The sequence below is a fragment of the Podarcis vaucheri genome (genome assembly GCF_965113315.1).
Source record: "Podarcis vaucheri genome assembly, chromosome: 5".
NCBI lineage: Eukaryota > Metazoa > Chordata > Lepidosauria > Squamata > Lacertidae > Podarcis > Podarcis vaucheri.
Window position 1 is genome coordinate 18307143 of NC_138763.1, and position 21389 is coordinate 18328531.

A 21389-nucleotide genomic window follows, 5' to 3' on the forward strand; every position below is an offset into this window, starting at 1 on the left:
TGGCCAACATGACTAATTCGCTTTTGGCGCAACGGGACACCGTGACGGAAACCAGAGTGCACGGAAACACCGTTTACCCTTCTGTCGCAGTGGTACCTATTTGTCTACTTGCACTGGCATGCTTTCAAACTGCTTCCTTCCAATCGGCAAGCACAAGAGGCTCAGTGGTTTAGGCCGCAGCGCTACCTGTGTCTCAATAGCAGTAATAACAATTGTTTTGTACTGATCTGAATCCTAGAACAATGTCCCCATCTTCCCTCCCCCGTTTTACAAGGGAAATACTATAAGCAGGAAGGAGCTGGTAGGCATTGTAAGACCCACTGCAGGCAGGTGGGGGCTTACTGGGGGCACACTGAGGATGGCAGGGCAATGGCCGCCCCTTGCCCTAATGGACCAACTCCCCCTGGGGGGCTCCAGTGCCCTGGGCAACCATGGAGACTAGGGATCTTGTGGTGGTGAGTAGTTTGGTTTGCAGCCTTAGGCGGGGGCCTTAAAGCGAAATATAGAATTGGGATGCACCAAAAGCGAATCAAAGCAGGCTCGGAAATGAAAAACCGGATCATTCCACTCCCCGCCCGGGCTCATTCTCTGTTCCACCCCCCCCCCGCTCTGCAGCATAGAACCTTCCGAAGTGCCGGCCGCGGCCACTGCCCTCCCCCCCCCCGCTTTCCGAAGTGGAACGCGCCGCGTTGACCCGTTGCCATGGAGACCGGCGAGGCCCGGTCCGGCGCGTCTCTCCCGCCCTGCGATAGGAGGGATTCGAGGCGGCTGGTTGGGTGGGAGAGCTGCTCGCGTCGCTGCGGCGCTTAGTTCGCCCCTCTCCCGCGTTGGAGGCAGGTCTTGAGGGGTGGGGTGGGCGAAATGCTGGGCCGAGGGGGCAGCTGAGGGGTGTGGTGGTGGTGGCGGGGGGGCCAAAATGGTTCTGCGGCTGCGTGAGGCGGGGGAAGCCGGCGGCCAAGAAAGGGTTAATTTAAAGGGGCGTCGGGGGTCTCGTCGGAAGGGCGCCGGGTTATTCTTGGGCGGGGCGGGGTAGGGCTGGACTGGTGGAGAACCCGCTCTGCATGCAGAAGCCATCCTGGAGAGCTGCTGCCAGTCAGTGTAAGCAATACTGAGCTAGATGACGTGATGCCTTGATTTGGGTTTTTTTTTTTTCTTTTTCTTTTACAAGGCAGCTCCCCTGAATTTACAGGGGTTCCTGCTGAAGGGCCAAACATGAAATACGGTACCTTCAGCCTAACCCCCCCCCCTGTGGTTTAGGAACTAGAAAGCTTCGCTTGCTTCATTTCTGCAATTGGTGGATCCCACCCATGGGCGCAGCCAGATTGTTGTTAGGGTGGGTGCAGGACTTGGTTAGGGGGGAGTGCAGAACTGCCGCGATTGTCAATTAGTTGAGTATTTCTATTGTTTTACTTGATCTAGGGTTGCAGCTCCCCCCCCCCCAATACACCCATCATCCCAGCCCTGAAGGCTGCCACCTTTCTTTCTCCTTCCCTCCCCAAGCTGGGCCTTTGGAATGGAACAGCTGCAAATAAGGCGGAAACCCAGTGGGTGAAGCTGGGGGGGGGAGGGGTCTAGGGGGCTTTCCTTGTTGAATTTTTGCCTGCTGCAAATCCACCCTGAGGGAAAAATAAGGTGGGGAATTCTGGTGGCAAAGGGGTGAGGAAAAGGTACTATGATATATATATATATATGGTGGAATTGTTTAAATATCAAACAATTTTGGGAAACAATATATAACGAAATGAAAAAAAATGTTTAGATATTCATTTAGGAAAACACCAGAAGGTTTTCTATTGGGAATAGCTCCAGGAAAAAACTTAACTTTCAATTGCGGCTCTGGGAGATAACTTGCAGTGGGGTTGTTAAGTAGGTGGCGGAGTTAGGATTTGCATGCAGCAAAGTGATCCTAGATGCATAAGAAGCTGTGCAATACAAGGTCAGGCACTCTTTGCCTATGATCTAGCATCGTAGTGTCTGCTCCAACTGGCAGTGACTCTTCTGGGTCTCTGGCAGAGAAGGTTGTTTCTTCTCACATGCCGCCTAATTCCTTTCATCGGAGATAACCAGCAGTTTATTTATAAGATTTTCCAAGGTATGCAAGGCACCGTACATGTTTTTTCCTTCCTTATTTTATCCTTAAAGCAACTCTGTGAGGTGGGTTAGGGTAAGAAACACTGACTAGACCGATGTCACCCAATGAACTTCGTGGCTGAGTGGGGCATTCAACTGGAGTCTTCCCTCTCTCTGCCCTAGTCTCAATCACACTTGCTGACTTTCTTCCTCATGCAAAAGATGTGCTCTGGCCCTTCTTTCATTTGCACATTCATTAAAACTTATAGTTCAGACTGTCCTGAATGCTTATGAAGGGTAGCAACAATCAATTGTTAAATGTTTTTAAAAGTGTGAAATACATAGCAAATCATAATCTCCCTAAAGAGCTTCAACAAGCTCGGTATTGGTGTGGTTGGAATTGTGACCCTTTTCATACATGGACCAGTTGGATAAAAGAATGCCTAATAACAGAATGTTCCACTCTTGTAGAATAAAGTCGTACCTTGTTTTGCGACCAGGATCCGTTCCGGAGCCCCGAAAGGATGCACAACAAAGCGCCGCTCTGCGCACACACGCGGAGTGGTTTGTGCTTCTGCACATAGCACAATTTAGCGCTTCTGCACATGCGCGAGTAGCAAACCTGGAAGTAACCCGTTCTGATACTTCTGGGTTTGCTGCGGACGTTCGATGAAATGGACGCTCGACAAGGCGGACTCAAAACAAGGTGCTACTGTAGCTGTGACAAACCCCTATTGAAACCCTTCTACTCCAGACTCACTCCTATTTCACCACCATGAGCAGTTCTGTCTTTTCTCATGCGTGCTCCCAGCAATTCTGTTTTGCACACAGAAGGTGCCTGGTTCAACCCCCAGAATCTCAAGGTAGGGCTGGGTGACAGTCCCATCTGAAATCCTGGAGAGCTGCTGCCGGTCAGTGTGTAGACAATACTGAGCTAGCTGGGCTAGCGGTCTTGTAATTATATGTATTCTTAACTGGCAGAAAACCCAGTGTAGCTAGCTCTCTGTTCATTGTCACATTTGTGTAGGGCACAGAATGAACATACAAAGCTGCATTTTATTGGGCCCATCCAACCCAATATGTTAACTCTCCAAGGGTTTCCGCTGCCTTATTACCTGTACGCTGCCTTTGCTTTGTGGCAGGATATGCTGGCAATATAACATGAAGAGCATTTGTATGTAAAGCATATAGAGCACAGAACTGCAGCCCCCCTGCAGTGTTGCCGTATGCTGCTGCTGAGTCTAATGTTGCCATTTGGGAGGGGCTTAATTGACTGTTGCTTGCAAGAAAGGCAGATGAGTGCCAGGTTACTCATCTGTGTCTTTCTTCCTTCCATAGACTTATTTCTATGTGCTTTTAAGATGGTAACGCAAGCCTTTAGAGCTTTTGATTTCTTCCACCTAACACTCCCCTTCTGTACCTGGTTACCAACTTTTTATTTTATTTTACAGAATTTCCCCCCTAGTTGCCTTCTTCAGATGTTTGATTTGCTGACATTAACAGACGATGATAATAATTGTCTCCATCTTTTAACCGTTGCTTATTTATGTTGCTGATCAAGCTGCTGTAAAGGTGCAGATGAAATTCAGGGTATTTTAGTTGACAAACCAATGTATGCCTCAACACCTCGGCTGAATTCTTCTTCTTGCTTAAAACTTTATTTTTCAGTTTCTGATAATACTTGTAAGCAACAACTCCTAGCTTGCTTCCCACTTGCAGAATACTAACCTCAATTTCTAAGAGGCTAGTGGTAAGCCTCCATTCTTAAATGATAATATGTGAATTATGTATATAGATCATGCAAATTGTTCACTCAAATCTTTTGGTCACTTAAGTATTGCGGAAGTTTTTGGAGATTTTCCGTTATGTATATCCCACTTTTCTTAAACAATTCAAAGTAGCTCAAAAGCAAGCACAGTAAAAAAAGAACAAATAAATACATAGTATAATAAGAATTACACATCAGCAGAGAGAAGAAAAATGAAATCGACAGACTATTATCCAGCCAATATAACCACAGGGAAGAATCCATATCAGAACGAAGACAGAAAAGAGGGCCAACTAACCATTCTCCAAAATCTCCTTAGAGAGCCAGGTTTTAAAGCTTCTGAAGGCTGCGTTTGGCCAGGTGAGCATCCTTTGGGAGTTCCAAGGAATGAAACAGGGATCTGCTAGTAGACACCTATTAAAAAGTAGGGCCTTTGATGCGGAAGGGAATGAGTAAGAATAGGGGTTCTTTTTTTTTTTTTTTTTACATTTGTCGTTTTGTACAAAAGAAACAGTTGCAAAGTGACTTAACCACAAGAAGCACTACAAATGAAACAAAACCAGATAATTTTAAACACCAAAATCCATACCATGCTCACCCAATAACATATTCATAAGGACAAGTCCTACCACTAAATGGTGATCATCACTATAGGGGCCAATATCACCATTTGTTCTACATATTTAATTCCTACACATCTAATTCTGTTTACTATATAAGCTTAATCTAGTTGGATTAAATTACTCTAGTGTTTTTTTTTAAAAAAGCATACCTTCATCACGTGTATCCTGTACTCGTTTTTAGTGCTGTATAGCTATTTTATTTATTTTAAATATAGTTAGACATCTCTTCATTGTAGAGCGATTTCACAGCAGGGTACAATTTAAGTAATAACTGATGGAATTGGCAAAATGTCGGTGTTATGTACTGAGTTGAATAGGATTCAAACTGCAGCAGTCTGATTGGTCCTAGAACAATAGGATCCAAATTGCAGCAGTCTGATTAGTCCTAGAACAATAGGATTCAGAATGCAGCAGTCTGATTGGTCCTAGAACAATGCAGCAGTATGATTGGTTGGCAGGAACCACCCAATCCTGCTCCAGATAGAAGTGAATCCACAACCTGATTGGCTTACAGTAGAATTCCGGAATTAGCCAATCATGTGCAGCCCATTGTGTAAATAGTGTATATAAAGCAGATACTGTGAGGGGACTTGCTTTCATTCCTCCTCACCACTATGAGCTGAATAAAGAGCATGAAATCACTTTGCGACTCCGAGTATATTTCACTGGCGACGAAGGTGGGATCCCGCTGAGCTGACTGCCACACACAGCACCGCAGCACCGCCACCTGCCGCACCGCTGCCTCGCACCGTGTATCCAGGCTTCAGCTCCGGGACACAAGGAACTCAGAATGGCAACCGACAGCAGCTTCTCACCGTTCAACCCAGCATCTGGAGACTGGGAAGCGTACGCCTCCCGTTTCACCTTCCTCCTAGAAGCCAAAGGGGTCACCGACGAAGAAGACGCCAAGAAGAGGGCGATATTCTTCAGCGTCTGCGGAGAGGAGACGTTTGAAATCGCCCGGGCTCTCCTTGCGCCTGAAGACGTCGCTACTGCTCCATACAAAACAATAATGGAACAGCTGAAGGGGCACTTTTCGCCGCAGCCCTCAGTGGTGGCTCGTCGAAATGCCTTCTACGCAAAGCGACAAGCCCCTGGGGAAACCATAACTGGGTTTGTGACCTCTCTCCGCCAAGCCGCCCGGTTCTGCAACTTCTCAGAGCTGGAGAACATGCTTCGTGACCGCCTCGTCGGTGGCCTGAAGGATGAGAAGCTGCAACGACGCCTCTACGCTAAGAAGGACCTAACGTTCCAGGTCGCTCTGGAGGAGGCCCTGGCAACGGAAGCTGCCGAGAGGTCGACGCAAGAGGCACGGCCGAGCCTGCCATCCCAACCGAGGGTCCACCATGAAGACCTCACCGACGACTCAGGATCTGACAGGGAGGAGGTGCACCGAGTACAGCAGCGCACTCAAGCAGCGCACAGACCACAGCTGCCTCGACGAGAAGGAGGAAACTGCGCAAGCTGCGGGGAGAGTCACGAGAGGAGGACCTGCCGTTTCCGCAACGCAGAGTGCAGGCAGTGCAGAAAATCGGGACACATCGCCCGGGTGTGTCGGGCTAGGCCCACCCGACACCAGGCATCAGATGACCAACCCAAGAGCCCCAGGTCCCGGGGCCCAACGCACCAAGGCAACTCGACGGAGCTCACAGACTGCCAGGTATACCAGTTGCCCCACCCCAACGTAGAGAAAATTTATGTTGAGGTACAGATAGAGGGGGCCCCATGCCGCATGGAGCTTGACACGGGTTCAACTCTATCCATAATCTCGGCAAAGACCTTAAGGAAACTGTGTCCTACTGGGGGTCCCAAACTCAGGCCGGCCCCATTCACCCTCCGGGACTTCCAGAAACGTAAGGTCCCCACAATGGGGGTGGGGAGCTTCAGGGTGCAATACCGAGGGCGGACGCGGCAACTAGACTTGCTTGTGGTCAAGGGCCCCTACATTAGCTTACTGGGATTGGCATGGTTTGGACCACTGGGGCTAGCTGTCACCGGGGTGAACCACACTAGCTTACAAGTGGACGTGGACGCCATATGCAAGGAATTTCCAGGGGTTTTCGACGGGAAATTGGGACAGTATACGGGCCCCCCCATTGCGCTACAGCTTGACCCCGCAGTACGACCGGTCAGGCTCAAGGCCCGCCGGGTCCCGTTCGCCTTGAAACCCCGTATAGATGAGGAATTGGACCGACTCGTGGAGCAAGGAGTGCTGGAGCCGGTGCCTAATGCCCCCTGGGAAACTCCAATCGTCACACCCGTCAAGCCTAATGGTTCGGTCCGCATCTGCGCAGACTACAAATGTACCATAAACAAGGCCCTCACGGCCCACGCATACCCAGTGCCAGTGGTCAGCCATGTCCTTGCCACCCTGGCTGGGTCGAAAATTTTTGGCAAGCTGGACTTGGCCCAAGCATATCAACAGCTGCCAGTAGATGAGGCCACAGCAGAGGCACAGACGATTGTGACACACAGAGGAGCGTTCAGGGTAAAGCGGCTGCAATTCGGGGTCAGCGTGGCACCAGGCATATTCCAGAATTTAATGGACTCTCTCCTCAAAGGGATTCCTGGTGTCACCCCCTTCTTCGATGATGTGTTGATTGCCGGGCCCACACCAGAGGAGTTTGAGGACCGCCTCCGCACCGTTCTGCACCGTTTCCAGACGGCGGGTCTCAAGGTGAAGCGGGAAAAATGTCTACTAGGAGTGCCTCAGGTGGACTTTCTGGGATTTATGGTGGACGCAGAAGGGGTCCACCCGACTGGGGACAAGGTACGGGCCATTTGTGATGCCCCAGCGCCCAAGAGCAAGACTGAACTTCAGGCCTTCTTGGGACCGTTGAACTTTTACCATTCCTTCCTTCCCCACAAGGCGGCGGTAGCGGAGCCCCTACACAGACTCCTGGACAAGCGGGCCCCTTGGGTGTGGGGCCAGCGCCAGGAGGCCGCATTCCAGGCAGTCAAGGACTTGCTTGTCTCAAACTCTGTCTTGGCACACTTCGACGAGAGGCTGCCGGTGGTGCTAGCATGCGACGCCTCACCCTATGGCATTGGCGCTGTCCTGGGGCACCAACTCTCGGATGGAAGAGAGGTACCGGTGGCGTACTTTTCCCAGACACTCAACGCAACCGAGCGGAACTACTCGCAAATTGACAAGGAGGGTCTGGCAATCGTGAAGGGAGTAAAAAAATTCCATGATTTCTTGTATGGGCGGCCCTTCACCGTGGTGACTGACCACAAGCCGTTGCTTGGCTTGTTTGCCCCCGAAAAGCAGACCCCCCAAGTGCTGTCTCCTCGGGTCCTCAGGTGGTCAATTTTCCTTGCCAGCTACCAGTATGCACTGATTCACCGACCTGGGAAGGCGATGGGCCATGCGGACGCCCTCAGCAGGCTACCACTGCCGGAAACAGGCCCTGACCCAGCACCTGCACAAGAGGTTATGAGCCTGGAGCTGCTTCCCGACCGCCCCATTCAGGCACAAGAAGTTGCACACCATTCCAAGAAAGATAGGGTCATCTCCCGGGTCCTGGACTGGGTGTGGAGGGGATGGCCCAGCGGCAGCCCCGGGCCAGAATTCGCCGGCTACACAACCCGCAAACATGAACTGTCGGCGCACAAGGGGTGCCTGTTATGGGGAAGCAGAGTCGTCGTTCCCCAGCCCCTCCGCAAAAGGGTCCTCACAGCCCTACACGAGACACATCCAGGGGTAGTAAGAATGAAGGCCCTTGCCAGGAGTTATGTGTGGTGGCCGGGGATCGATGGAGAGATAGAGGCCTGGGTCAAACACTGCCAGGCCTGCCAAGAATCCCGCCCAGATCCCCCAAGGGCCCCAGTCCAGTCCTGGGAGTCCGCCCGAGCACCATGGTCACGCCTGCATGTGGATTTCGCTGGCCCCTTTCAGGGGAAAACATTCTTCATAGTGGTGGACTCCTACACCAAATGGCTGGAAGTCGCACTGGTACCGTCCACTTCCACGTCCGCAGCCATCCGGGTACTACGCAGGCTGTTTGCAACCCACGGGCTCCCTGACACTCTCGTCTCAGACAACGGGACGGCATTTACGTCAGGAGAATTCCAAACCTTCACAGCACAGAACGCCATCCGCCACATCCGTTCGGCACCGTTCCACCCTGCCACCAATGGCCAAGCAGAACGCATGGTGCGGACCACCAAGGACACCCTTCGCCGCATGACGCAAGGGGACTGGGAGTACCGCCTTGCCACATTCCTTCTAGCACAGCACAGCACCCCCAGCTCAACAACCGGCCGGAGCCCCGCTGAACTACTAATGGGTCGGCGCCTTGCAATCAGATTGGACCGCCTTCACCCTGATAGAGCTCAGGATGAGGTAGTGGTGGGGGAAGGCAGGAACCCCCGGACCTTCGAGGCCCAGGACCCAGTGTACGCAAAGAATTTTGGGGCAGGCCCAGCATGGGTACCCGCCACAGTCACCAGGGTCACTGGCCCAGTGTCGTACGAGGTGCTAACGGATGGGGGGCAATGCTGGCGCCGCCACTGCGACCAGATACGGCGACGATTCCCGGGAGAAACCCAGGAGGAGAACATGTCAGAGGAGTCCCAAGGGAACAGCGGGGCAGTGAGGCCCATAGAGCAGGAGGGGCCAGCAGGAGAGGCAGAATCAGTAAATACAGAGAGGACCCGTGAGGCCGAAAGGACACCAGAACCAGAACCACGACTGAGCGAGCCGGTTGCACCAGACCAAACAACCCCATCACAGCCAGCATCCTTGGAACACGAGCCAGAACCTGGAGCCCGGACCAGGGAACACCCTAGGCCGCAACGCACACGTAGGCCGCCGGCATACCTTGAGGACTATGAATGCGACCTCCCGGGCAGGACTGGAACTTAGAGGGGAGGGGTGTTATGTACTGAGTTGAATAGGATTCAAACTGCAGCAGTCTGATTGGTCCTAGAACAATAGGATCCAAATTGCAGCAGTCTGATTAGTCCTAGAACAATAGGATTCAGAATGCAGCAGTCTGATTGGTCCTAGAACAATGCAGCAGTATGATTGGTTGGCAGGAACCACCCAATCCTGCTCCAGATAGAAGTGAATCCACAACCTGATTGGCTTACAGTAGAATTCCGGAATTAGCCAATCATGTGCAGCCCATTGTGTAAATAGTGTATATAAAGCAGATACTGTGAGGGGACTTGCTTTCATTCCTCCTCACCACTATGAGCTGAATAAAGAGCATGAAATCACTTTGCGACTCCGAGTATATTTCAGTCCGGGTTTTGGAAATGTCCCCCCCCCCAATCAAAGCAACTTTCTTTGGGCGATCCCCGCCAAAAAAAAATATCTCAACAATTTTTGTCTCGATTTTCACTTCTTGAAATATGGCAACCCTAATGTAAAAGCAATGGCATATTAAGGAGAGAGAAATTAGGAGCCTCATCAAAATGTAACCAACCAATCTTTCAAAGGCCTGTGTGCGCGACAAAGTCTTTAACTGGTATTGGAAATTCAACAGTGTTGGCAGCTTCCACTGTCAGAGGCAGCCGGCATTCCAGTTGCTGGGAACCACAAATGGAGAGATTTTGCTGTTGCATCTAGGTCCTGCCTTGGGGCTTCCCATAGGCACCTTGCTCGCCACTGAGGAGAGGATGTTAGACTAGGACGGGCTTTTTGTCTGATCCAGCAAGGCTCTTCTGATGTTCTTGTGACAGTGATTAACAGAATTATGCTTTCTCATATGGTAAAGGTAAAGGTACCCCTGACCATTAGGGCCAGTCGCGGACGACTCGGGGGTTGCAGCGCTCATCTTGCTCTATGGGCCGAGGGAGCCGGCGTTTGTTGGCAGACAGCTTCTGGGTCATGTGGCCAGCATGACTTAAGTCGCTTCTGGCGAACCAGAGCAACGCATGGAAACACCATTTACCTTTCTGCCAGAGCAGCACCTACCATATTTTTCGCCCTATAGGACGCACCCTTTCTCCTCCAAAAATGAAGGGGAAATGTGTGTGCGTCCTATGGGGCGAATGCAGGCTTTCGCTGAAGCCTGGAGAGCGCACCAACCGCTCTCGCTCTCCAGGCTTCAGGAAGCTATCGGCTAGCCGTGGGAGACGCAGCTCTCCCACGGCTAGCGGAGACCTTGCCGGCACCCAGAAGCTTGGGGCACGCTGAGTTCAGCACGCCCCAAGCTTCGGGCTTCGCGCAGCTCTCCCACGGCTTGCGGATAGCAGCCTGTTCTGGGGGCTGGGGTCGTGGGAAGCTCGGGCTTCCCCCGCCCCATCCCCGCACCTGGGGGGGGGAAATATTTTTTTTCCTTTATTTCCTCCCCCCCAAAAAAACTAGATGCGTCCTATGGGCCGGTGCGTCTTATGGGGCGAAAAATACAGTATTTATCTACTTGCACTTGATGTGCTTTCGAACTGCTAGGTGGGCAGGAGCAGGGACCGAACAATGGGAGCTCACCCCGTTGCAGGGATTCGAACTGCTGACCTTCTGATTGGCAAGCCCTAGGTTCAGTGGTTTAGACCACAGCACCACCCGTGTCCCTTGCGCCACCCACGTCCCTTTTCTCATATACAAATTCTGTAACAGTAACCATGTTGCATCTGCTGCTGCAAAAAAGCATTAGAACAGTACCTTAACAAATATTTTATTTTTTAGAATTTTATTTTAAAACAATTTAGCATGTGTGGCATAATCCAGCTTTGTCCAGTTCACCATATGCACAGGCTTCGTGGGGCTTTCTTATGGGTAAACACATATTGAATTAGCCTGTGCCTGCAATTCCCTGAATGCTTGTTTGGGAGAAAGCACTACTGAATTCATTGGGATCTACACCCAAGTAAAGATGATTTTAGCATGTTGCTGCATCTTAGTTGTTTGTGTGCTAAAATGAGTGATTGGCTTTCCTATTTCCCTTTTTAAATATATAGTTGGAATTGGTAACAGGTTATGGATATTGTCTTTATTTATTTATTTTTTTCGTTTCTGAGCAGATATCAAGTCTGTACAACTTCTTGTATTGCTGTAACTGTTTGACAATTGGCAATCATGAGCGTCAATGACTTTGTGATTCTCCCTGGTTCAAAAACTGGAGTCTCTGTAAAACTGAAAGCAAAGTAAGTTCATTTCCTGTAACTGTCTTGTGTGCTTCAATAATCTATTGGCTTTTTATGTGCACCATGAAAGCAAGCTATTCATAACTATGAACAGAGCAATCATCTGCATGAGTTCAATGGCGGTGTTGTTGTTTTTACACACCTAGTTATGTATGTATAGGATTGCAGCTTATGGCTACTGTCACAAAATAATTTGCTTGGAGTTACTTCTGTTGAAACATATGGGATTTGCTTCCAAGTAAATGGGTTTAAAATTGCGTGTTTCTGAACCGTGCTGATCATATTATATTGTATACGGGAGGAGGAAAATCTGAATTTGGTGTCTGAACTTAAATCTCACTTCAGAAGTATACGAGAGCTGCAGTTGGAGAAGGTTCAGCTGGAACTTGAAAATAAAGAGATGGAGAAGACACTTCAGCAGCTACAATCAAACATGAGCAGAGAAAAACAAGAGAGAGAGTAGGTGAAATTTAATGATTTGAAATTAAGAGTGATGATTCTAGTGAACCCCTGCTCCCCCGACCCCAAACCCCCACTTTTGGGGACTGGGTTGAGTTGTATTCCTCAAGAGTTCTTTCTTTAATTATTATTTGATTTCAAACTCCGCCTGTCTGCTGTTTGCACCCAAAGTGTCTTTCAGTGCAAGAAATCTACGCAGGAAAAGATATCACCATCTTAAAATACATAACAACATAACTTTAAAAAAATTGAGTAAATAAGATCGGTTGAAACAAAGAGCAGCCAATTAAAATTGCCAACCTCCCCATTTTCAGTTGGATAACAGCTGTAAAATTTCACATTGCTTTTGTGCTTTTCCTTTTTTAAAAAAACAACAACCAATAGCTCGTGGCATGGTTTCCCCCTGACACTTATGTGCAGTCTCCAGGGGTGCTCTATGCTCAGCTGGAAGAAGTCTAAGTGAAAACTTCCAATTGTTCCTCATCTGGCCGTAGGGGCAAAGTGGATTTTAAACTGAAAAGTGGCTTGCCTATTCATCTGTGCCAGCAGCAGATGTAGAAGCATCAAGATAACCCCCAACTATGTATCTGCTTCTGCCCTGTGCTGCACATTGCTTTGTAGAATTGCAGCCTTTGTCTTTTGCTGCTGTTGGGATTTTGATACCAGAATTCAATTTCAATCCCCGCTCTCCCCCAATGAACTCTGTTTGGTATTCTTTCAGGGTGCTTCATTGTTCATGAAACGGTCATTATCTTTTAATAGAATCTCAATTCTATATGAGTTTTAAGTGCATATGCATGCATTTACAAAAAAACACAAGAAAGTTGTAATTGTTCTGTATTTGATAGAATCCATTTAGGAAGTCAAAATGTTCTGCAGACAAAGCACAACGCTGAATATCTGTAACTCTTCTCTTCAATTCCGAGAGCCACTTTTATTAACCTCTCTGTATCTGTTTCTCTTTCTCGGTAATGTGAATAATAATGCTAACTTTCCTCTCTCAGAAGAGCTTTGCAAGGGTGCAGTCATTAGTGTTCTGCTGCGCTTAACAAGATATATGGTTCTGTTTAAGTGTTAAGTGTTGCTAATTGCCTTGGATCATAATCATTAATTTCTGCATCCTTTCTCAGAACATTTAATGCTGGATTCTAGCTAGGAGAAGCTCATTTTTTAAAAGCAATGGCACTTCATTTTTTAGTTCATAACAATTTGTTTTGCTGTTCATTTGCAAAGGAGCAAAATAGTACTGGAACTGGAAGCAACTAATATTCTCTAAATGGGATTTTCCCCGGTACAGTCATACCTTGGGTTGAATGTGCTTCAGGTTGAGCACTTCTGGGTTTCACCGCTCGCGCATGTGCAGACGCTCAAAATGGCATCATGTGCGGAAGCGGCAAAACGCGACCCGCAGTCGTGTCTTACGTTCTGTTCAGGATGCGAACGGGGCTCCGGAACGGATCCCGTTCGCATTCCGAGGTACCACTGTATGTTAACAGTGTATTGAAAGTTGGGAAAGGCTAGGTTTAAGAATCCTGTAATTTACAGTAGATGTGAGGGAACATGGTCAGGAAATCATGACTAGCTGGGGGAGAAAGGCTTCCGTAATGCATAAAGCCACCTAGTTTAGTAATATCAAAGGCTTGAACCCAAGGTCTTCTTGATTCATACCTTATTCAACCTTATAGTCATAGTCACCATGCTACATCTAGGAATATCAGATAATTCTAACAAAATTCAGGAACAGAAATGGCTGGTGTTCATTTAGTTGTCCCATCTTCAGAACGGAGACCAATCCATTCTGAATGCATTCCTCCCCCTTTTGCATTACATTTTTTTTCTGCATTGAAATGAATGGGGTGAACTAACATAATGACAACGTAGTTTTGCCAGTGTGCAGCAAGACAGATAATGTAGTTTTTGGTGGAACTGCAATAGAACAGAAAAAGTACTCCATGTGATGAGTACAGGGCAGAACAGAAAAGAATGCCTTCGTACATCCTTAGCTATACCCAGTGCTTTTTCCCCCTAATTTTTTTAAAAAGGGTACAGTGGTACCTCGGGTTAAAGCCGCTTCAGGTTACAGACACTTCAGGCGGTGATCAATTATGTATTGTTTGTGTTCTTAAAAACAACAACGTGAATGGATACAGATTGCATTTGCTTGGCTGATTTCTGTTGCTGACCACAGATGAACATGTGAGCTGCAGCAATTTGCTCTTCCTTTTCTGTTTTTGTTTTAATTATCTGACACCCTTTGATGAAGCAGCAGGCCCATCTCCCTCTCCAGCCCTTCCTTAAACAGAAAAACCTTCACTGAACCAATGGTTGGTGCTGCTTTAATTGTGAGGAGAAGCCGAGGCCTCGGCATGGCTGCAAATGGATGAATTTGCTCCCAGTCCCTTCCTGCCAGTATTGGGAGTATAGGGTAACATCCTTTGCCCTGTCAGGCATGATGAAAGTCATCCAGATGTTTTTGGCCTACAACTCCCATCATCCCTAGCTAGCATGACCAGTGGTCAAGGATGATGGGAATTGTAGTCTCAAAACTTGGAGGGCCAAGTTTGAGGAAGCCTGGTGTAGAGTAAAACTGGCTCACCTTCCTTTCCTGGGGCTGCCTCCCAGTGGTGAGAAGGGAAAATGGGCGGGACAACAGATGTGAGCCTTACCTTTGTACAATGGACTTTGTTTGAGTGACGGACAGCTGCATTTTTACACACCTCCCTCCAGGCAAGCAAGAGGATTATTGCAGTTCAATGGCACATTCTGGTAAAGCAAAAGCACTTCAGGGGTGTCATGGAAGCAGGACCAGGGTGAGGTATGGCATGGGGAGAGGCCCAGAGGGCAGCTAGGGAAGCCTGGAGGGCAGCATTCAGCCCCTTAGGCCTGAGTTTCTGCATTCCAGTTGTGAAGACTCCAAGCATAGTATAATAATATGAATTGCACTCCACTCTCCCTTATGTGAACAAAGAATGCCGGAATAGGTCTTCTTTTTTATTGATGTTATTCCTGTTATTCAAAAATAGCATAGCAGCCAGCTAAGACAGAAACACTCATTTTAATTAATACATGAGCAGTAATAACAATAATGAATGCAGCAGCAGGCCATACTAATGGGCCACGAAGGCCTCAGTTGTGCCAAAAACACATTACAGCTGGTGTTTGTCAGATTTATATTCCAAAGGTAAAGAATCTAGGAAACCACCCCCTCCCCCAATACTTCTGTTTCCCTGTTTTTAGAAGTTTACCTTTGGTATTGGCAGGGTAGGGGGAAAGGAGAGCAGTAAAAATTCCTCTTCTTAATCTGAAAACATGTACAAATGCAGTTTTGGAACTTTTATAGACGAGCAAGTGGATATCGCTGGAAATCAGGCCAAGCTGGCCTGGGCATGCAGCCCCAACTGTTGTTGCAGAACAAAGAGAATGTTGGAAAGGTAAGACTCTCACTAGAATTCCAATAAGGTAGGCTTATTGTAACTTAGGGCTTTGTTCAAAAGGTTGCTAACTCTGCAAAGCCATTAATTGAACCGTTTCCCCCATCTCTGTTGCAGCACCTTTAAAGGAAATGGAGAAGGGCGATGTTTTTCCCCTCTCCTATGAAGAAGTTTGCTTTGAATATTGCAGAAACCACCTAAAAATGACCCATTAGCTTGTAGCTTCATTGAATTTCAGGGTTGCAACAGATTGAAGTTATTTTCACCAATGAGAAACACTTCAGAATTATTATGCTTTTATTCCACGTTATGCTTTCTTGTTCCTGGGTATGTTTCCATTGTTCATTTTATTTTTCTTTCTTGCTTGCTGTTCTGCCAGTGTTTTTCTGTCCACCAGCTGCTGCTGCAGTTGCACGATGAGAGAAAAAAGGTTTTCAAAGTTGTTATGAATGCAAGGCTAGCAGTGGGGGGTGGACTAAGACACTGTATTTGCAGTTATTGATGTACTTGATAGTATTTTCCAGCCCTCCTAGGCTGATTCATATGGCGACTTTTGAGGATTTTTAAAAAAAACCATTTTGGGTAGTATTTTTTTTTAATCAACCAGCACTGAATGTGAATCAGCCTTTCGGAGAAGCAATCTTCTGAGCATGGTTGTGCATCCAGATTCTGATTTTCTGGGCCGCATTGTAAAATGCTTCAAAACTGTCTGTTGCATGATGTGGAAATAAGTCTGACTACTTGGACAACTATATTCCACATGCATGCTAACATGAGATGAATAGAAAACAGTCAGTATGACCAAAAATGACATTAAAATCAGCCCAGATTTTAAATCATGTCTAACATAACTCTTTGCTTTTTATTTTAACTAGGTTTCATCAGGCAAGATAAAACTAAGAATACTCAAAGAACAAATTCCAGGTAAAAGGATGCTAGTGTTGGAAAAACTGTCATAGGAATATAGATAACTGCCTTGTACCAAGTCAGACTATTGGTCCATTTAGCTCAGTGTAGTCAACACTGTGTGGCAACACTGTCTGGCTCTATAATAATAATAATGATAATTTATTATTTATACCTGCCCATCTGGCTGGGTTTCCCCAGTCACTCTGAGCGGCTCCCAACAGAATCTATGATAATAATAATAATGAAGTGATAAAACATCAGCCATTAAAAGCTTCCCTAAAGAAGGCTGCCTTCAGGTGTCTTCTAAAAGTCAGATAGTTGTTTATTTCCTTGACATTTGATGGGAGGGCGTTCCACAGGGCGGGCGCCACTACTGAGAAGGCCCTCTGCCTGGTTCCCTGTAACCTCACTTCTCACAGTGAGGGAACCGCCAGAAGGCCCTCAGAGCTGGACTTCATTGTCTGGGCTGAACGATGGGGGTGGAGACGCTCCTTCCGGTATACTGCGCTGAAGTTGTTTAGGGCTTTAAAGGTCAGCACCAACACTTTGAATTGTGTTTGGAAACATAGTGAGAGCCAATGTAGGTCTTTCAAGACTGGTGTTATATGGTCTCGGCGGCCACCCCCGGTCGCCAGTCTCGCTGCCGCATTCTGGATTAGTTGTAGTTTCCGGGTCACCTTCAAAGGTTGCCGCACATAGAGCGCATTGCAGTAGTCCAAGCGGGAGATAACCAGAGCATGCACTACTTTGGCGAGACAGTCTGTGGGTAGGTAAAACAAAATTTAAAAATTCCTTCCAGTAGCACCTTACATGCACATGAAAGGTCATACCAATAACAAACTTAGTTGGTCTCTAAGGTGCTACTGGAAGGAATTTTTAAATTTTGTTTCGACTATGGCATACCAACACGGCTACCTACCTGTAACTAGAACTGTGGTTAGGTAGTGTCTCAGCCTGCATACCAGATGGAGCTGGACACAGAATTGACCTGCACCTTCATGGACAGCTGTGAGTCCAAAATGACTCTCCTGGGTTTGGGGCAGGAGTCCTTCTCAGCCCTAACTGAGACCTGTGACACTTTGCATGAAAAACAGGTGCCTCACTATTGAGCTATGATCTTTCCCCAGGGTTTTCATTATACCTTGTAATCAAGTTGCATTGAAAACTTTGGCTCATGGTTAGACCTTGACAAAATACTTACTTTTGAAAAGTGGCTACCCATTTAAATAAATAAATACATAAATTGAGCTTTGGGGGAACTTTTGGTCAGTATCTGTGGAATTCAGTTTTAAGGATTAACACGAGACTCTGGAATACAGGAGAAGTATCCTCCTCCAATCTTGATAATCGGCCCATTGACCTACTGCCCAAATAAACCTAACAAGTTGCATAAGCCATAAGGAATACGCTGAAAAAATCTTATTATAAATTGAGGTACATCAGATATTTTTAGAACTTTCAGTGCCTCAGACTATTTTGAAGTCTTGTTATAATTATAACACACTTGAAGCCATATAGCTGCCTTCCTGACATCAGCATTGCTAGAGCTTTAGTCAGTGTTGTTTGTCATTCCCCGAGTTCACGAGGCTCGTTTGATGGCAACAAGAAAACCAAGCCTTTAGCTTCAAAGGCTCAGTTTTGTGGAATACTCTTGCCAATAGAGATTCAGGTGATACCTTCTGTTTCAACTTTTAAACATTCACAGAAAAAAATTCTATTCTGTCAGGCTCACGCAGGTAGTTGCGAATGCATCTTTCAACAATAGTTTGTTGGTTTTCGAACTTAAAATGTTTATATGGCTGTTTGGTTTTACATAAACAGTGGTACCTCGGAAGTCAAACGGAATCCATTGCGGTAGTCCGTTTGACTTCCAAAACGTTTGGAAACAAACCAAGGTGCGGCTTCCGATTGCCTGTGGGAAGCTCCTGCAGCCAATTGGAAGCTGTGGAAGCTGCATCAGATGTTTGGGTTCCAAAGAACGTTTGCAAACTGGAACACTCACTTCCGGGTTTGCGGCGTTCGGGAGCCAAAACGTTCGACTCACAAGGCATTTGGGATCCAAGGTACAACTGTATACTGCTGTAAACCGCTCTGATACTTATTATGAGAAGTGATCAATAAATATTTTTATAAATAAGGCAAGCCTACCTGGATGGTGTGGGGGTAGGGCATCAGTGTGGTTAGGGCTGCATGGATGCAATGGGGCAGCCAATTTGCTTCATGGCGCCAACCTCACCACCATCCAGGGAAGCTGTAGTGACACCCGAGTCAGGAGAGCAGATCTAAGGGTCTTTCATGCCACACCAGCCATTATTGTTAAAATGAGTTGCAATTAAGTAATAAAATTGTAGACTGAAGTCTTTGCCATCCAACTGGGATGTTTTTATCTGAACACAAACAAGCTCTTGCCTTGTTACTTCATTTTTATCTAGTGATCTAACAGTATCCTATAAACCTGTGGGTTTTAATTCTCTGAGTCCACATGTGCACTGTGGTTTGTCCAGATGCTTCCACCTCTCATACAGAGCATTCCCCATCAGTGCCTCATTTTAATCCACACTCTGTACAGTTTATGGCTTAAAACAACAACAGCAACAATGCTCTACTACATTTTGCAGCTCCAGAGCCAGCTAAGCAGCCGCTTGCAAGTAAAGTAGCAAAAGATGCAGCCCCTGAAAAGCCCAAAGTGAAGGGAAAGGCATGTGGGCAGTGTGAGACAAAGACTGCGCTCTTAGTAAGTACGTGAAAGAAAGGAAGAATAGCCGCACTTGTTAGTTCAGTGTGCTCTTGAAATATTTTTAAAATATTTCTCTGTAGTGGGGTTTTGTTTAATGCCTATGAAGGCTAGTAAGTACCCCTGTATTGAATAAAACACTATCACTGTTTGCATTTCAGACTAGCCCCTTCATAAAGAGGAGGTTAAAATACCTGTCCTATATTGTTCAGACGATTCAGACATTATTCTACAATCTCTCTCTCTGCCCCATCCCCCCAGTAATTCATACTATACTGTGTTCATATCTGTTTCCTGTCTTGCTTCCTTAATACAGTGGTGCCCCGCAAGACGAAATTAATTCGTTCCGCAAGTTTTGTCGTCTAGCGATTTTTTCGTCTTGCGAATCACGAAATCCCATAGGAATGCATTGAAAATCAATTAATGCGTTCCTATGGTCAAAAAAGTCTAAACAAAGCCAAATTTCGTACAACAACAGTTTATTAACTGCTCTTTAAAGTCACACATACTGTAAAGAGCAGTTCAAAAATTGAAGGGAAAATAAATTAACTTTATAAACAAAACATGTCTTTGTTTTTAGACAAAGGAAACAAAGTCGCGAGACGTTTTCGTCTTGCGAAGCAAGCCCATAGGTGAAATTCGTCTTGCGAGGCAAATCGAAAACGGAAAAACCTTTCGTCTAGCGAGTTTTTTGTCTTGCGAGGCATTCGTCTTGCGAGGTACCACTGTACCATAGTGGGGCCTACTAATATAATATATTTTGCATATAGATCCCATACAGTTGCCTTTTTCCATGCCCAACCTATCTTCAATAGATCACATAGTTGTGGAATCTATAGAACAGGGACATCCAACTCCCAACAGACAGCGATCTACTCACAGTATAAAAAAACTGGCAGTGATCTACCCATTGTCGTTGGATGGACCAATATAGAACATAGTGATCATTAATAGGAACATGAATTCTGATTTTATCATTTCACCTCATTTTAAGCTTCCCTTCCTGCATACCATGACTATGATTAAGTGATATACAAATGGTTGAAATTTAAAGGAAAACATTACAATTGTCAAACTTGTTTTGCTGCTTCTGTGAGACACAGTGCTGTGTTCTTTTAGCCTTTTCTGTCAAGCTGTTCAAACCTCCACACTATTGTAAGGTGTATATGGCTTCCCAAAACTTTGAAAGTTACCTGGCTGATCTGGATGCCATCCTGTTGATAGCAAAGGGAACAGTCCTGGCTTCTTCACTCTGCCAGCCTTGGAGCTGGTGCAGCGAGTGGGTATTTTTTCCTGCCCATCTTTCCACCCTGGCCACTATGAGTGGCAGGGCTAAGAGAGCAGTGCTTGCTGTGACTCTCCATCAAGCCCCACCCCCAAGTTAGCTTAAAACTTGAACTTTCATTCAGATCCATGAGACTTGACTTAGTCACGGCTAACCTGCCCCCTCTGATTTCAATGCGGGATCTGACAAAGGTGATTCCACTGGAAGGGGGCTACTAACTAAGAGTGCAACACCATCAAGAAGGCCTCCACAACTGAGTCCTTCAATGCTCAGACTGTAGGGAGAGAGGCACTCCGGAAAGCAAGTCCCAAATTATTTGGGGCTTTCTAAATTATCTGGCTCCCATGCAGCAAAAGACGCAAGAAGTGCATGTGCTATAAAATGCCTAGAAAGGCCCTTAAGATAATGTTTATAATAAATCAACGGAGAAAACGTTTAATCCCAAGTTCGGTCTGTTTAAAATGTAAGCTTCCCCCAGATAGATGCAGGCAATGGCACAATAATTTGTTTAGGTGAGATAGAGTTGTACCTAATTGGGGTGACGTTTTAATTAAAGTGACAGCCTGACTGAACACCAGTTGCAAATTTGAAATCCCACTTCACACTTGTCACTTTCTGCCTTCAGTTTTTAGCTTCCCATCGTGAGCTGTGATGAGACAATGAAAGCTGTGTTATTAACCTTAGGCTACAATCTTATATGCACACTTCCCTGGGACTTAGGTCTCAACGAACTCAGTGGGGCTTTCTTCAGATAGACATGCAGAGAGCTTTGCTGCTAGTTCATGTTTATGCCTTCATTTTTTTTTCCAAGGTGTGCTTAGAGTGCGGAGAAGATTACTGTCCTAGCTGCTTTGCCAGAGTGCACCAGAAGGGGGCACTTAAGCTCCACAGAACTACTTCTTTGCAGGTATGTTGCTTTCAAAAGTTTTTATGTTATGATTGTACAATAATCCTCTCGAAGGAGGCACACATCTCATCGCCATTATTATTATCACAATTCCAGGAGCTCCTTTAGTTG

At 46.7% G+C, this 21389-nt stretch overlaps 1 protein-coding gene across 2 annotated transcripts in view; it reads left to right on the top strand.

Moving 5' to 3' along the window:
- Positions 1-713: 713 nt before the first annotated feature.
- Positions 714-21389, top strand: part of ZBBX (zinc finger B-box domain containing) — a 45501-nt gene continuing 24825 nt past the window's right edge. Inside the window, exons 1-7 of one of the 2 annotated variants that reach the window (XM_082224089.1) lie at positions 714-833; positions 11431-11553; positions 11899-12012; positions 15353-15443; positions 16319-16367; positions 18971-19086; positions 21183-21278. In XM_082224089.1, the coding sequence (XP_082080215.1) occupies positions 11486-11553; positions 11899-12012; positions 15353-15443; positions 16319-16367; positions 18971-19086; positions 21183-21278 (534 nt within the window). In that variant the 5' untranslated portion in view covers positions 714-833; positions 11431-11485. Of the gene's footprint in view, positions 838-11430; positions 11554-11898; positions 12013-15352; positions 15444-16318; positions 16368-18970; positions 19087-21182; positions 21279-21389 lie in introns of both variants that reach the window. The other variant, XM_082224090.1, reaches the window with a different exon arrangement.